The sequence below is a fragment of the Penicillium cataractarum genome (assembly GCF_028827025.1).
Source record: "Penicillium cataractarum strain IBT 29864 chromosome Unknown utg000005l, whole genome shotgun sequence".
Lineage (NCBI taxonomy): Eukaryota > Fungi > Ascomycota > Eurotiomycetes > Eurotiales > Aspergillaceae > Penicillium > Penicillium cataractarum.
The window spans coordinates 2,399,902-2,414,474 of record NW_026622741.1 but is presented as its reverse complement, the minus strand read 5'-3'; the positions used below and the strand labels follow the sequence as shown (position 1 = coordinate 2,414,474).

Sequence of the window (14,573 nt, the reverse complement as noted above, 5' to 3'; positions counted from 1 at the left end):
TATCGTAGAAGACAAGGTAAGTGGATGCTGAATCTCCGAGAGAGAAGGAAGAACAGTGGCTATCTTGGAACATCAAAGCTATATGTATGCTCAAAGCCATGATCTCAAAGTGGGAAATAGCCCATCAATCGATTCTATCGACGCCTCAACCAAATCACCCAAGATCCCGAAGGAGCTCTAGAACTGATTCCAAAATATCAAGAAGCGAGAGTATAAAGAGCAAATCCCAAAAACCAAAGGTCCTATCAAAGGCACCCCCCATAAAGCTGGACGTTACTAAAGATCGTCAAGCAAACCGATCATCTCCGGACCGCGTCATCAACCATCCAACCCTTCAGCGGTAGTGGTAGTGATCCCGCACTTCTCTGACACCCTGGAAATCAACCCTGCCAGACCGGCTTGATCTATCATGCCGGTAATTATTCTCCTCTGACTCTGGAAGCTCATAAACCCTAAACCTCACCCGCTTCGTCTTCTCCCCCTTCTTGTCATCGTGTTTCGGGGCACTATGACTCTTGCGGTCATGGGTCTGGCTGTGAGAGTTGGTAGATGTCGAAGCTGATCCCGCGCTTGATTGATGGCCGCAAGACTCGGATACTGGGGTGTTCCACAAGTCTTCAGTTTCCTCGGGTGCATACCAGAAATCAGGATGGGGATTGCTGTCGGGGGAGTACCAGAAATCGGAGGGCAGGGAGACGGGAGTCTCTGGTGTTGGTTCCTCAGCCTTGGCTTCAGTGTTAGTGTTACTGTCCCATGAGGCTTGCTTTGTAGTGCCCCAGATGTCATCGTTGGAATGGGCCTCGATGGTGGATGGGGTCGACTCCACGAGGACATAGTGATGGCCTAGTTGCTGATTGTCCCAGCTCCATAGGAAAGTACTAAAAAGTCTTAGTAACTAGGATCTTGATTATATGCGGGGAGTAGAGAAAAACTCACAAATCCTGGAATGTGGGATCCTGCCCGGTCAACGTCCGAGTCACCGCGGCCATAAGGTCGAAATTCATATCAGCAGGGTTGAATGAGCCAAATCCAAGCAGTACCGAGTCCTCTGCGACTGGTAGACCGGGACTGTTGGCCAGATAGAGCCGACCGTGGTCATGTTGGTAGGTAAGGAGCCTGATGTTGCGCATTTTTGGAATTTTGTTGGTCAAAGCTGGATGGGTGCAATGAAGAGGTTGTTGGAAGATTGATAGATCTCAGGTTATGAGAAGGTGGATGGTGAAGGAAGGGAAGATATTGATGAAAGCTAAGGGAATGCCAGTCGAGAAGTCAGCGAGGAATGAGCTGATACTGGCGAGGCTGATTCTTGAGAGATGTGAGAGGAGATAACTGTGAAGAGAAGGACGATGTAGAAGGACGATGTAGAAGGACGATGTAGAAGGACGATGTAGAAGGACGATGTAGAAGGACGATATAGGTTAGATGTCGATTGAGGATATAAGAGTAATATCAGTCTTTTGTTCAAGAATCGACTATGAAAGGACTCGTAAGATGTTGATAAGATCCGAGAGAATGGGAGATGAGAGATAGGTTAGCAATGTTGAATACCCAGAGATATGAACAAGGGTTAGCGAGGTGGATTGAGGATGAGGATGAGGATGAAGGAAAAATGGAATGTTCCGGCTGATAAGGTGAGGTACAAGGGCTATTTGATATCTGATATAGATTATCCACTCCTTAAATTTGAACAGATTAGCAAAGCAGTAACTGTTTTGATATATAGACCCGTTTTACTCCTCCTCGCCGAAGCTAACAATTTGCTAAACCATATACCACTGCCCGCTTGGAGTGCCTATCGAAGCCGCTGTATAGGTGTGCCGAATCTGGGGTGTGCATAAGGCAAGTGGCTACCACCCCTCGCCAGAATATGCAGATTATTTGCACCCTTTCCTTCATCCATCCCTTCCCAGCCACGGCCAATGTTCCATGGCACAAAGCTTCTAGCGTCGCAGTAATGCGCGACAAAGGCACGCCGCGATGTAGAGCTGTTATTGGCATGCGAGCGGTGCAGTATATTCCCCCGGAAAAAGACAACATCGCCAGGTTTCGCAGGGCATGGAATCTCCGGATAACGTTCGGCAACCCCAGTTAGCTGGTTATCTGTAGGCTCAAGGACGGATGCCGTGAAATTCTGGAAGACACCGTCTAGCCCGCTAGCCGCCTGTGTGAATGAGTTCCCGGGGCATGGATAAGTCGGCTCGACTTGGGAGCCTGCGCGGAACCAGAGACAACCATTGTCCTCTGTGGCGTCTGAAATGGCGACCCATGCAGCGATTAAGCTGTTAGGCTGAGTGGGAATATAATATGAGTCTTGGTGATACCTATTGTGAAGGCCGAAGCCGATCAATATATCAGAACTAGATTCAGCCACCTGAGTAATATGAAAACTTACCCTTGCCCCGGCTGCCCAGGTTCCTTAAAGAAGGCCATACTCTGCAGTGCGAGAATGTCCGGTCCCGAGAGCTGCTCCACAACATCCAAGATGCGCGGGTGCAGAAGAAAACGTTCGTGCAGAGCATGAACGCGATGCGCATTATGTATTCGAGAGAATGCTGCAACACGTTGTGACGCAGAGAAAGATGGGTCGATTTTGGGGAACCCCGGTGCTGTTTCCTTCCCTGCCAGGACATCGTCCATGTGTTGAGAGAGCTCACGAATATCATCCGCAGACAATAGTCCCTCAACTTTCAAGAACCCTTGTTGGTTCAACTTACGATAGTCTATAAGTGCATGTCAATAATCGTCCTTTGCTGAAGAGGAGAAGGAAACCTGCTGGAAAAAGAAAGTTATTAAGGAGATGTACGAAACATTCATAACTGACCATCAGTTGAGACTCGGGCTCGCTCATAGAGAATAGAACCATATTTCGTGTTTAGCTGGCTGGCTGTCTTGTCTGGCTGGAACTCTCCAGCGTCGACTATTTGGAGTGTGGCACTCTCATTCCAGGCCTTTGACATATTCTCTTCGACAACCATGACTCAAAGTATTCGCTGACAGAGAAAATGATTGCTCTAACTGTGAACATAGGATTTCTGGGCTGACTCTGCCAACAAATACCCGGTTCATTTATATTGTCATATGATGTTCTGAACCGCTTCATCCCTCCACACCAACGGTTAAGTTTGTCTAATTAGCCAGAATGCCACGGGGAGAATCGGCAACGATAGGAAATGCATGAGCTCTGGTAGGACCTGGTGCTCAGCCTCTGATTGGGATTGAGGCACTGACTCCACGGAATCTAAAGGTCTTTCGTAGCCTATCCATACATCTTTCTTTACGTTCTGACCCTATATCTCAACATACAATAATTAATACCGATTAAAGATTTAGATACCGCTTTCTACAGTCCATCATACTAAATGATAGCTCTATATCTAGGGCCCAGTATAAGGTGATCTAAGAATGGTCTGATAAAGTGCCAAGATACGGGTATTGTTCAGTTTTTTTGAGCCTTTGACTCTTTCTCCCTCTAAAATATTTATAAACTCTTGGAGTATGCTAAGGCTATCACAAGAAGCACCGCTATGTAACCAAATTAAGTTCCAAGCTATGGTCGTTGAATATTATCACTGTACAATACGTTTTTAATATGGTGTTTTGGCGCTCAGATGACTAGTTAACGCGTTAGCGTTCGTAGGTAGTTCACCCAATCATCAGTTCAAGGGAAGAGTAGCCTGCCTCAAACCTTGGTTAAGATCTTGCGCTTACAGTTTTCCTTCTGCTACCTAATACAGTGGACCTAATAGTCAATGCGGCGTTACGCTACTCCCCGGACACCTATTCGAAGGGTCTGCCCCGCCTTGCGGGTAATAATTACCGGGGACAGGCGGAATATGTACTGAACGGATCAGGGCCGGTACATACGCGGAGATAAGCCCGTGCCAGTTTGGTCAATCTAAAGATTGGAATTTGCGACCGTGGCCTGGCCTTCGGTTCGAAGGACAAGGTATATAGGTGCCAAAATACGCATGAGAGTGAGTGCGCTCTATTTTCGAACCTAGTTGCCGAGGTTCAATTGATGGACAAGAACCATCTCCTTGATACGAATCACGCATCAGCAGGACCTGGCTATATCCATTCAGCATGACGCGAAAGACCACTTATAGTAAGAGAAAAACAAAGAACAGATATATTTGGATTTGATTTGGCTAATAATCTTTTTCTACTGCAGTCAGTGTCGACGGCACAAGTTTCTCCCTACACGGCAAAAATGTCTCCTATCGTTTCCATGTGGACGAAAGCAGTGGAGACCTGCGATCCGACCATTTTGGTCGCAGTATTACGGGCGCCATTCCAACCGACCCAGCGCCGGCCGTAGACGACGTTTGGACTAAGACGCCGGACCGTGTGCGTCGCGAGTTCCCCGATCAAGGACGAGGAGACTTTCGGATTCCTGCGATTCGACTTATCCAGTCAGATGGTTATGCCGTATCAGCCTTGCGTTATCAATCACATGTTGTATTGCAGGGAAAACCGGCCTTGCCTGGTTTACCAGCTACATTCGGCAACGCAGAAGATGTCAGCACTCTGGTGGTCCATCTTTTTGACGAGTACAGCGAGGTTACCGCAGATCTGAATTATTCAATTATTCCCAAGTACGACGCCATCGTGCGAAGTGTCAGTGTCACCAACAAGGGAAAGAGCAATATCTCAGTTGAGACACTGGCTAGTTTAAGCGTGGACTTTTCCAGTGAGGATTTAGAGATAGTGGGCCTTCGGGGCGACTGGGCGAGGGAAGCACAGCGTCAAAGACGGAAGATTGAATATGGCGTACAAAGGTATGTGCTCAAAATGATACAGCTTGCTTATTGTATCTTTACTGACTCCCTCATTTAATAGCCTCGGAAGTGCAACTGGATTTTCGTCCCATATACACAATCCTTTCCTCGCCCTAGTGCATCCCTCTACCACTGAGTCAAAAGGGGAGGCTTGGGGATTCTCCTTGGTATACACGGGTTCCTTCGCCGGACATATCGAAAGGGGATCACAGGGGTTAATACGCACGACGCTAGGGTTTCACCCAGATCACCTTTCGTGGTCCCTAGCCCCAGGCGAGACATTGACATCGCCTGAATGTGTCTCTATCTACTCTAGCGACGGGCTAGGAGGCATGTCTCGTTCGCTCCATGGCCTATATCGTCACCATCTCATGAAAAGCAAGTTTGCCACCGAAGGTCGGCCAGTGCTATTAAACAGCTGGGAAGCGCTATACTTCAACATCGATCAGGACAACATGCACCGCCTGGCAGAAGAGTCTGCAGCGCTCGGCGTGAAATTGCTTGTCATGGATGATGGCTGGTTCGGGAAAGAGTACCCGCGTACGTCAGACGCCGCAGGGTTAGGAGATTGGGAGCCTAATCCTGCGAGGTTTCCTGATGGTCTGGGCCCGATGGTCAGCAAAATAACGTCCCTGAATGTCGCCAACTCTTCAGACAAATTGCGCTTTGGGATCTGGATCGAGCCCGAGATGGTGAACCCACAGTCAACTCTATACCACAAACATCCTGATTGGGTGCTCCACGCAGGCAAATATCCACGCACCGAACAACGGAACCAGCTTGTGCTCAATCTCGCTTTGCCGGATGTACAAGAGTTTATTATAAACTCAATCACGGATCTTCTTCACAGTGCAAGAATTACCTATGTGAAATGGGACCAAAATAGGGCGATATCGGAGATTTCCTCACCGAGCGGTAACCATGAGTATATGTTGGGATTATACCGCATTTTCGATGTGCTCACATCACGCTTCCCAGACATCCTATGGGAAGGTTGTGCCTCTGGTGGTGGACGATTCGACCCGGGGGTTTTACAGTTCTTCCCGCAGATCTGGGCGTCGGACAATACCGATCCGATTGACCGTATCTTTATCCAGTTCGGTACCTCGCTTGTATACCCTGCTAGCTCTATGGGCGCACACGTTTCTGCGGCGCCAAATCATCAAACTGGACGCATAACTCCTCTTTCCTTCCGGGCCCATGTCGCTATGATGGGTGGTTCATTTGGGTTTGAACTTGACCCAACTGACCTGTCGGAGGAAGAGAAAATGGAAATTCCAAAATTGATTGAATTGGCAGATAGAATAAGCCCTACTGTACTGACCGGAGATTTATGGCGCTTGAACTTGCCAGAAGATTCCAATTGGCCATCGGCGCTCTTTATTGCTGCGGATGGCTCTCAGGCGGTACTGTTCATTTTCCAGCTTGCTCCGAGGGTCAACTATATGATGCCACGAGTCAAACTGCAGGGTTTAGACCCACAGGCTGAATATTGTGTTGACGGACGTGGACCCTTTTCAGGCTCCGTGCTGATGAATGTTGGGTTGCACTATTCTTTTCAAGCAGAATATGCGAGCAGGGTGGTCTTTTTGGAGAAACAAATATCCTAGAGGTTGCATGAAATCTAGACAGGTGCGGGGCCATGCGGGTATTTTTCTTCTTGTTTGAACATAATATCATTTGAGACATTGTGGATAACTTTTCCCTTCGCAAGAATTATTAGATTTTAGAAATTCAAAGGGCTTACCTTTTAGTCCCACAAAAACTATGGCCCCATCACGTTCGATTTTGATGTGTATAGACTCAGTGATCTGCGCCTTTGCCGTGCATCAAGCTGTTGCTCACGGCTTAGGACTAATACTACATGGAGCAACCAAATCTAGCAGGAGTATGGATTCTCAATCGACGTACTTATACAACAATTATATGAATAAAACGATAAGTTAATTATGAAATTTGTAGTGTATATATTTTCTTGGATTTCGGGACTATCCTAACTCAGGTAGCAATTGATGCGCCCTGCAAGTTCAGTATCTGCCGTTTCCACAGGGCTATCATCCTCTCCCCTTTACAAAAGGATGCAGAAGGTTCTCAAACATTTTCCTCAATAGGAAAGACAGCCCCTCCTTGACACCTGATCTCATCCATAAGGCTCATGATGCGAATTGTCTCGGTCCATGGCATGACAGAGTTCTCTTTCTTGTTGGCCGCAATGTCTAATGCTACTGCGTCCGCCTCCCAGTAATATCCTCGGCCAGGAGCCTCGAAATCATACTTCACGGGATCTTGGTTGTGCACATAAACTGTGAAGGACTGGGGCACGGACGCAGCAGGTCCATCCACAATTACAAAGCCTTTAGCACCTTCGATGCGACAAAAAGATGATGGGGTCGTCGTCGACATAGAAGACGTTGCAACTCCTTGCTTTCCATGAGAATAAGTCAAAATAGCAGTAGTGGCTATGTCAATCTCATCGCGAATGACCTGCGAAGCCAGAACTTGGGGCCGTTCGTGGCCAAAATCCGTTTCCATTGCGAGAATCACCCACGTCAAACTGTAGATGCCAATGTCCAGCAAGCTCCCAGCACCCAAGGCTGGATTCTTGAGTCGGGATGTCGACGGCAAGGAGGGAAGATCCATCGGCAACGAAAAATCGCAGGAAGCACGATGAATATCTCCTATAACCCTTTCTTGATGGAGGAGTTGTCGCAATCTTTCCACCAAAGGCATGAACCGAGTCCACATTGCTTCCATGAGGAACACGCCTTGTCGTTTGGCTTCGGCAATGACTTCCTCGGCTTCGGTCAAATTGAGAGTAAAGGCTTTTTCACAGAGAACATGTTTCCCTGCTCTTATCGCATCAAGACAATTTGTCTTGTGAAGCGCGTGGGGTGTACCGATGTAGACGATGTCAACGTTGGGGTCTTCGTAAAGATCCTTATAACTGCCATATACCGAAGCATTGTTGCTGGAAGGATATTTTTCGGAGAAGGCTTGAGCTTTTTTAATAGAAGAGCCGCCTATTGCTTGTATGATATGGTTTGCCACTTTGTTTGGTCGGTTGATGAGGAGATCTTCCACAAACCAAGACGAGATCAATCCTGTGCCAATGATTCCCCAACGTAGAGGAGGCAATCGATGTTCAGACATTTCTGGTTCCGTTACTGATGATAATCTTTTTAGCAGGAAAAGTTGTAGTAGTTTTAATCAAATAGGTGATGGGAAAGCCGCAAATTTGTAACGTTTCGCCTGTAAGCTAATGTATTAAAATGGAAATCCGTCACAAATGGGCGAATCACCGTTAAGCCGCTACTCCCCGATGCGCCCACCGCACAATTTCCTAACTAGTTAAGGCACGGGATAGTGGGCAAATTATGGGTTTTCATGCAGTGACAAGACAACCTTTCTATCTCCACTTACTTTTAGATGAATTGGGGCTGAATTACGCAAATTGACTAGTTTCTATACATACCACATCCGTGACTCCCCGGCTGTGCAGGATGGCAAATCTTCAATTATAGTAGTTGCCGGATATCATAATTCTTAAAGCCCACCTTTCGTGGTCCACCTTAAATGCAATATTTAAAAGACCCTATCTTCTGCGGGAGTTTCTCATTCTTTTCATATCACCATTTCGTGTTGAAAAATCCGATGGGGGTGAAACGCGAGCAGTCGAATTCTAATACCAACGGCCATGTGGATTCGAATTCCAACGGCCATATGCCCGTCTTACGCGTTGGCATAATCGGCTGTGGAGAAATATCGCAGGTTGCGCATATACCAACCATCAATTTTCTCTCACATCGGTTCCAAACAACCTACCTCTGTGATATCTCTGAGCAATCGCTACAGCATTGTGCCGGGAGAGTCCTCGGTGGGCCACCCAAAGTGACATGCAGCGTAGAAGAGCTTTGCACCTCGCCGGATGTCGACGTGGTTATCATTGCCAATGCAGATGCATACCACGTTGAACATGGTATTCTGGCTCTTAAGAACGACAAATACTGTATGATCGAAAAGCCAGCTTCAATCTGCTTTCGTGATATTGATAGACTCATCGAGGCAGAGAAGGTCTCTAAGGGGAGAGTCTTGATTGGAACCATGCGGCGCTACGCGCATGCCTTCCTCGACGCCGTCCAAGAAGTGGGCGGCATGGAAAAGATAATATACGGACGCGTGCGAGACATTATCGGACCTAATTCGGACTTCGTGGAACAATCATGCACCTACCCGCGACGATTCAGCGACTTCACTGAAGCCGATGTCCAAGATAGAGCTGGAAGAGAGAGCGACATCTTCGAACAAGCACTTACTAATGAATTTGAGGTACCATGGACGCCCGAATCACAGACTATGTTGCAACTTCTAGGAGGGTAAGTGACGCTTTTCTATATCTATTTTTGTCCAGTTATCGTGTTCGAGGGGAATTTTATCATGATACTAATTATCCTTCTTGGACCAAACAGGCTCGGAACACACGATTTGTCAGCTATGCGAGAGATCTTTGGCATGCCAGAGAGGGTAGAAGGAGCCTTTCTCCAATTTCCAGGCATCTGGAGCGTTATATTCCGCTACAAGGGTTTCCCTGTCACCTACGAGTCCGGAATCACAAATGTACCGCAATTCGACGCACACATCGAGGTCTATTCTCCCGACAAGATTGTGAGAGTGGATTTCGATACTCCTTACGTGAAGGGTCTTCCCGTTACGATGACAATTCGTGAGAGGATTGGAACAGCTAGTTTCCAAGAACGAAAGATTCGTAAGACTTACGAAGATCCCTATACTTTGGAGTTATTGGAATTCTATGATTGTGTTATCAATGACAGGGTGCCAAAAACTAGTGTGTGTGATGCCAGGAACGATGTGGAACTTATTAAGATGGTATTGAGGTCTGGCTTCGGTGCCTGAGGTGGAACTTGTTTATTACTTCGAGAGCTTGCTTAGTGAGAAGATGGAAGTCAACGAGAGTAACCGATATGTTCAGTTTGACAAGATCCAGGGATACTCTATAGCCATTTGCTTCATGGCTGCTGTTCCCTAATAGTATTGCATGACACACCCCCTTCAATAACAGAATTGCTATGAAATTCCCTTCTCCTTGATAGTAGACAACTATTCAGACTGAAGCAAAATCCCGGTATATCTTGCTCAACAGTCATAATAATGATAAAATATGATAACAGACTCCTAGGGGCTTGAGAAAATACCCCATGAGGCTACAGTTTTGGTTTTATTTTTTTTAGCAGAGCCCAATATCTTTCAGCATCCTCTCAAGGACATTCAGTGGCTGCCTGAAATCAGGCGACTCATGGCACCAAAATGCCAGCTCTCGCATGCCCAGATCAATGGCGCGCTGATAATCTGCCAAGGGCTCTACGGGCACCTTCCCGCTTGTTTTTGCTGCAATAATAAGCAAGATAGTCGTCACTGCACTGCGAGTTGTGTACCAAGTACCATGGTGACGGTGGAGAAGCCCTACTCCATCATTTCGTCTGAGGCAGCTTTTGAGCGCCTTTTGAGCATATGGCTGCACGAGATATCGATTTAGACGAGATGGAGTAGTATCGCCTTGGTTGTGGATGGCATAGTACAGGAAAGGTCGGTAAAGCATGAATTGAAGATCAAAATATCGTCCGCGGTTCATGAAGCGGAGCTCATTCAAAGGATTTATGGCGCTACCGTCGGGGCAAGAGAAGCGGATAGGTTCTGGTAGCGACTGTTGCCTAGATCGAAAACTATCGTTGAGCGCGGGAATAGTGTTATAGAGGGCCATATTCCAAGTACTCACCATGCTTCAAGCTCATGTTCGAATCCCTCTGCCATTGCGATGAACTCAGTCACGTCAAAGTCGGCCCAGGACTCGTGGTCTGATGAATAGAATGCGTGAATTATGCGGTTTCCGATTCTTCGCAGTGCAATTTCGGCCAAATAGTAAAACCAAGATTGTTCTTCGAGGTTCTCGCTAATCTCGCTTGTGGGCGTACATCCAGCCAAGATTGACCGTGTATCTCCAATAGCTTGTAAACCACCTTCGATCGGTGTTCCTGGGGTGGTGGGTGGGGACGGGAACATATATGGATAATGAAGCTCAGATATCCCAGACTTCGGAACGGGAATCTCAGCACGAATCTCACTGGAACTTTTGTTAATAGATGATCAATTAAGAAGAAGATATTTCTTACCACTCGGATTTGAAACATGTCCAGTATAACCTTTGTTCCAAGCGACGGGTTGATGGATCTACTTCGGCGGTTTGATCTGCCGCCAGCGCGTGGACGGCCAACTGCCTTTTTTGGTACAGGAAAAAAGTTGCCGAGGCTTGGGCGAAGTCACTCCACGCTTGTAACGGTCGCAATGTGTACATGTAATATATTCCAGAGAGAAGATAGCATTGACAGGCTATGACATTACGACCGAGAAGTCCGAAGCGTTTCCTCGCGAGGTAAAAATAGTCATCAGCGATTTTCCGACTATCCCAGTCGCGACTTATGGATGAATGATGTGCATTTTCATCACCCAAATCGAATGGCTCCGAATCAAATGGTTTTGCAATGGTACCCAAGGCACATGTAAGGAGCTACAATGACATATTAGTACGAATCCGAGAAAAGGTTGGTCATTCTAATGCAAAAATAGCGGCCGGGATGATAATGAACGTGGCTGTGTTGACTCTGCAATGTAGAGTGGGAAAGGGTCCAGGTGTTGCATACCACAAGGCAAGAGTTTGCATCCCATTGAGGCCCATCCTCGGCGAGGCGCCTCGCTCCCTCACGAATCGTCCTCCCTTCGAGGATCGGGTTCTTCAGATGCACATAGCGGAAGAAGTCATTGACTATTCTCGGCGCATTTTCCATAGAGACTTGCAAAGGTTGGGAGCCATGGCGAGCCCCCAGACCTTGGGGTAATAGATCTGGCGAAATTGGATTTCCTTCGGAGTTTGCCCAGATATGATTCAGAAAAGTAAGATCCCAAGGCTGGGTTTCAAACACGGGCCATCTGAGAACCGCATCTGCACTTGTTCTTCCTGCAGCCGGAAACAATTGCTCTTGCGAGGTCAGCTCGTCCACATTCTCCGTGGACGGTGTTGGGTTGAATTCGATTGAATGGACCTGAGGCGGCGTTGTGAGAGTAAGGCTCTTAGCTACCGGAGCTAAAGGTGGTGTAGAATGAAGGGAGTTCAACTTGGCAAGCACTTCGTTCAACTTCTCGAGAAGTAGTAAGCTTGCAGGATCGAAACTAGCAGCAAGTGTGTTAATTTCAGTCGCCTTATTCTATTATTACATGCGAAAGCACACAGGGTACCTACGAAGATGGATCTGTGTGGTCTGTATAGGAGCAGTTTGCCCCAATCGCAGCGCATGCTGAGCATGTTGGTCTTTCGTTAGTGCATTTGCTTTTGCGGGCCCTACAAGTCTGACATGCTGTCACCGCTCGTTTTCGGGGGTACGACTGAGCAGTCCTGGATGTAGCCAGGCTGCGCTTCTGCCCACTCGACGGTCTGCTGTCGTGGAGCCTATTGAGAGGCGGACTACCGCCTGACTCTGGCTGTAGAAACGACGGAAATGCACGCTCTACCGAGTCAAGCAGAAATGCTTGGTCATCGAGGGTCCGGTGCTCCATGAGCGCGCAGTTTGCAGAATGTGGATAGCGAGAACGAACCGATGATAGGCCGCGGATATGCACCAGGATTCTCTAGGGTCGCAAAGCGTTACTACCGGTAGGCCCCGTCGTGAGATGTAGGGTAAGATATACTGAATATAATCGAAGGAAGAGCTGGGGAATCCCGGGGCGCCACGGACTATACGGACCCTGCTTTTTCGCCATGGACCTCGACCCGCTTTCCCCCCACTTTTCCCCCAAGAACTCCCCCGCCTTACCGCGATAAAGAGCCATGGTCACACGGCAGATTATTCTGAATGAGGCTGGAACAACTGGCAGTGGAAACGAGGCAAATGCTAACCTAAATTCGGAAGGTCGCAGTCCTTTTTGCCGTTTCGACGAAATGGGAAGTCAAAGGTCCGTCTTTGGGGCTTATTTTGGGGAAAGACACAAATAGGCCGAATGTACGATAATGGGTTACCCAGAATTCCTCGACGGAAAGCCTTCCTGGAGTATTGGACCACTGCTTTTACTCTTCTTCTATTGATTCCCCATGTCTACCAACAAGTCCTTCTCGTGGCCCAACTGGCCGGACATTACGGATGATGCCACCACTCTCAAGCACTACTTGGACGACCCTGATTATGTTGCCGCGAAGCAAAAAATCACTCAGATGTTTGGCCAGGAAAGCCTTGTTCAAGGATGGATTAAGACCTGTACGGAGCTGGAAGCCCTGGCTAAAGAGGTTCGAGAGAAACGGGAGGGGATCTTCCCAGTGATTGAGATGGAGGATATCGCCCGGGGTCTCGACGCGCCCGAGAAACTGGACGAGATTCGCCGAATTGGAAGCTTTATTGTGAGAGGTGTAATTCCCTCTTCAGAGATTGAGCCCATATTTGAAGACCTGAAAGAGTATATCGCCACCAACAAAGACGAGATTACTGGCTATCCTCATGAGAACCCTGCCATCTACTGCGTCTACAGCTCACCGGCTCAGAACAATCTACGTAGCCATCCTAAGCTTGTGGATTTGATGCGATGGGCCAACAATCTTTGGGATTACTCCGAAAGTGACTCTGATACCTCGCCCAACCCTTTGGTCTATGCGGACAGAGTTCGTGTACGCGCACCGGGTGCTGAATTTCTGGGGCTTGGTCCCCATATTGATTCTGGTGGCCTTTGTCGATGGACTGAGCCAGTATACCGGGAGGTGTATTCCGATATTTTTTCGGGAAATCTTGAGGGCCGAAATCGATATAATATGAGCAAGCGCAAGGATGCAGATCAGGGATTCTATAGCAGATCAGGAGATCTTGCATCCACTGTCCTAAGGAGTTTCCAGGGCTGGACAGCGCTCACTAAAACAGCACCTCAAGAGGGAACCATCTTGCTCTACCCTAACGTTCATTTGGCAATTGCCTACGTTCTCCTACGCCCTTTCTTTTCCCCACCAGCCGACGAGACCAAGATCATGGACCCACATGAGTGGACATTTGATGCGAGCGGTAGCTGGTTCCCCGGAGCCTCGAAGACCGGTGGGCAATGCCTAAGCCCGTCCTCCCATCCCCATTTGCGCTTGAAAGAGTGCCTGCTTCACGTCCCCGCATTGGACGCGGGTGATACGGTTTGGTGGCATTCGGATGTAAGTTTATCTTTCCCTCAAGTGATTCTCGTTCCCATTTTCATTATATTTCTTCCGAGACACACCCAAGCTGACGTTTAACAGGTATGCCATGCGGTCGATCCCGAACATGTTGGAAATATCGAGGCAAGCGTTGCCTATATCGCCGCTACCCCGACAACTAGGATCAATAAAGAGCACATGCGCGGTCAATATGACAAGATGGCACTGGGTCTGGCGCCACCAGACTATTCTGATGGGGTAGACGAATCCAAGTTCAAAGGATTCCAGGGGTTTGAGGGCAAGGAGGCGCTATTTAAAACATTGATGGGGTACTAGGTTGTCTTAAATTTCTTCAATTTTCATGTCATGATATCCCAAGAGAGGGGGAGGCGGAAAGGACAGAAGAAATCTAGATGAATCGGAGCAGAAGTCCTTTCATGATGAGAGAGCTGACTACTAGGGGATCTTGCTGGAGGGCCGCGTTAATCAATGTACAACCCCATAATTTGGCAAAGGAACAACCTTTTAATGAGAAAAAACTCAATACTCCTGATTCGTACTATTGTTTC

The 14,573-nt window shown here is 47.8% G+C and overlaps 7 protein-coding genes across 7 annotated transcripts; 3 read left to right on the top strand and 4 right to left on the bottom strand.

The window, feature by feature from the left end:
- Window positions 1-334: 334 nt before the first annotated feature.
- Window positions 335-1,130, bottom strand: N7496_006545 (uncharacterized protein; the record flags this gene model as incomplete). The annotated part of the gene is made up of 2 exons (XM_056699474.1): window positions 335-878; window positions 937-1,130. The coding sequence occupies 2 exons, from the start codon at window positions 1,128-1,130 to the stop codon at window positions 335-337; spliced, it is 738 nt and encodes a 245-aa protein (XP_056554887.1).
- A 662-nt stretch (window positions 1,131-1,792) lies between these two features.
- Window positions 1,793-2,975, bottom strand: N7496_006544 (phytanoyl-CoA dioxygenase family protein; the record flags this gene model as incomplete). Its single annotated transcript, XM_056699473.1, has 3 exons — window positions 1,793-2,279; window positions 2,393-2,720; window positions 2,822-2,975. The coding sequence occupies 3 exons, from the start codon at window positions 2,973-2,975 to the stop codon at window positions 1,793-1,795; spliced, it is 969 nt and encodes a 322-aa protein (XP_056554886.1).
- A 1,108-nt stretch (window positions 2,976-4,083) lies between these two features.
- N7496_006543 (alpha-galactosidase) lies at window positions 4,084-6,388 on the top strand (the record flags this gene model as incomplete). Its single annotated transcript, XM_056699472.1, has 3 exons — window positions 4,084-4,105; window positions 4,172-4,778; window positions 4,840-6,388. 3 exons carry the CDS (start codon window positions 4,084-4,086, stop codon window positions 6,386-6,388), a joined length of 2,178 nt encoding a protein of 725 aa, XP_056554885.1.
- A 481-nt stretch (window positions 6,389-6,869) lies between these two features.
- N7496_006542 (Gfo/Idh/MocA family protein) lies at window positions 6,870-7,928 on the bottom strand (the record flags this gene model as incomplete). The annotated part of the gene is made up of 1 exon (XM_056699471.1): window positions 6,870-7,928. The coding sequence occupies one exon, from the start codon at window positions 7,926-7,928 to the stop codon at window positions 6,870-6,872; it is 1,059 nt and encodes a 352-aa protein (XP_056554884.1).
- Window positions 7,929-8,429: 501 nt separating this feature from the next.
- Window positions 8,430-9,689, top strand: N7496_006541 (Gfo/Idh/MocA family protein; the record flags this gene model as incomplete). The annotated part of the gene is made up of 2 exons (XM_056699470.1): window positions 8,430-9,151; window positions 9,245-9,689. 2 exons carry the CDS (start codon window positions 8,430-8,432, stop codon window positions 9,687-9,689), a joined length of 1,167 nt encoding a protein of 388 aa, XP_056554883.1.
- A 331-nt stretch (window positions 9,690-10,020) lies between these two features.
- N7496_006540 (uncharacterized protein) lies at window positions 10,021-12,401 on the bottom strand (the record flags this gene model as incomplete). The annotated part of the gene is made up of 5 exons (XM_056699469.1): window positions 10,021-10,504; window positions 10,570-10,914; window positions 10,964-11,358; window positions 11,492-12,017; window positions 12,088-12,401. The coding sequence occupies 5 exons, from the start codon at window positions 12,399-12,401 to the stop codon at window positions 10,021-10,023; spliced, it is 2,064 nt and encodes a 687-aa protein (XP_056554882.1).
- Window positions 12,402-12,933: 532 nt separating this feature from the next.
- On the top strand, window positions 12,934-14,340 carry N7496_006539 (uncharacterized protein; the record flags this gene model as incomplete). Its single annotated transcript, XM_056699468.1, has 2 exons — window positions 12,934-14,022; window positions 14,107-14,340. 2 exons carry the CDS (start codon window positions 12,934-12,936, stop codon window positions 14,338-14,340), a joined length of 1,323 nt encoding a protein of 440 aa, XP_056554881.1.
- Between the last annotated feature and the right edge of the window lie 233 nt (window positions 14,341-14,573).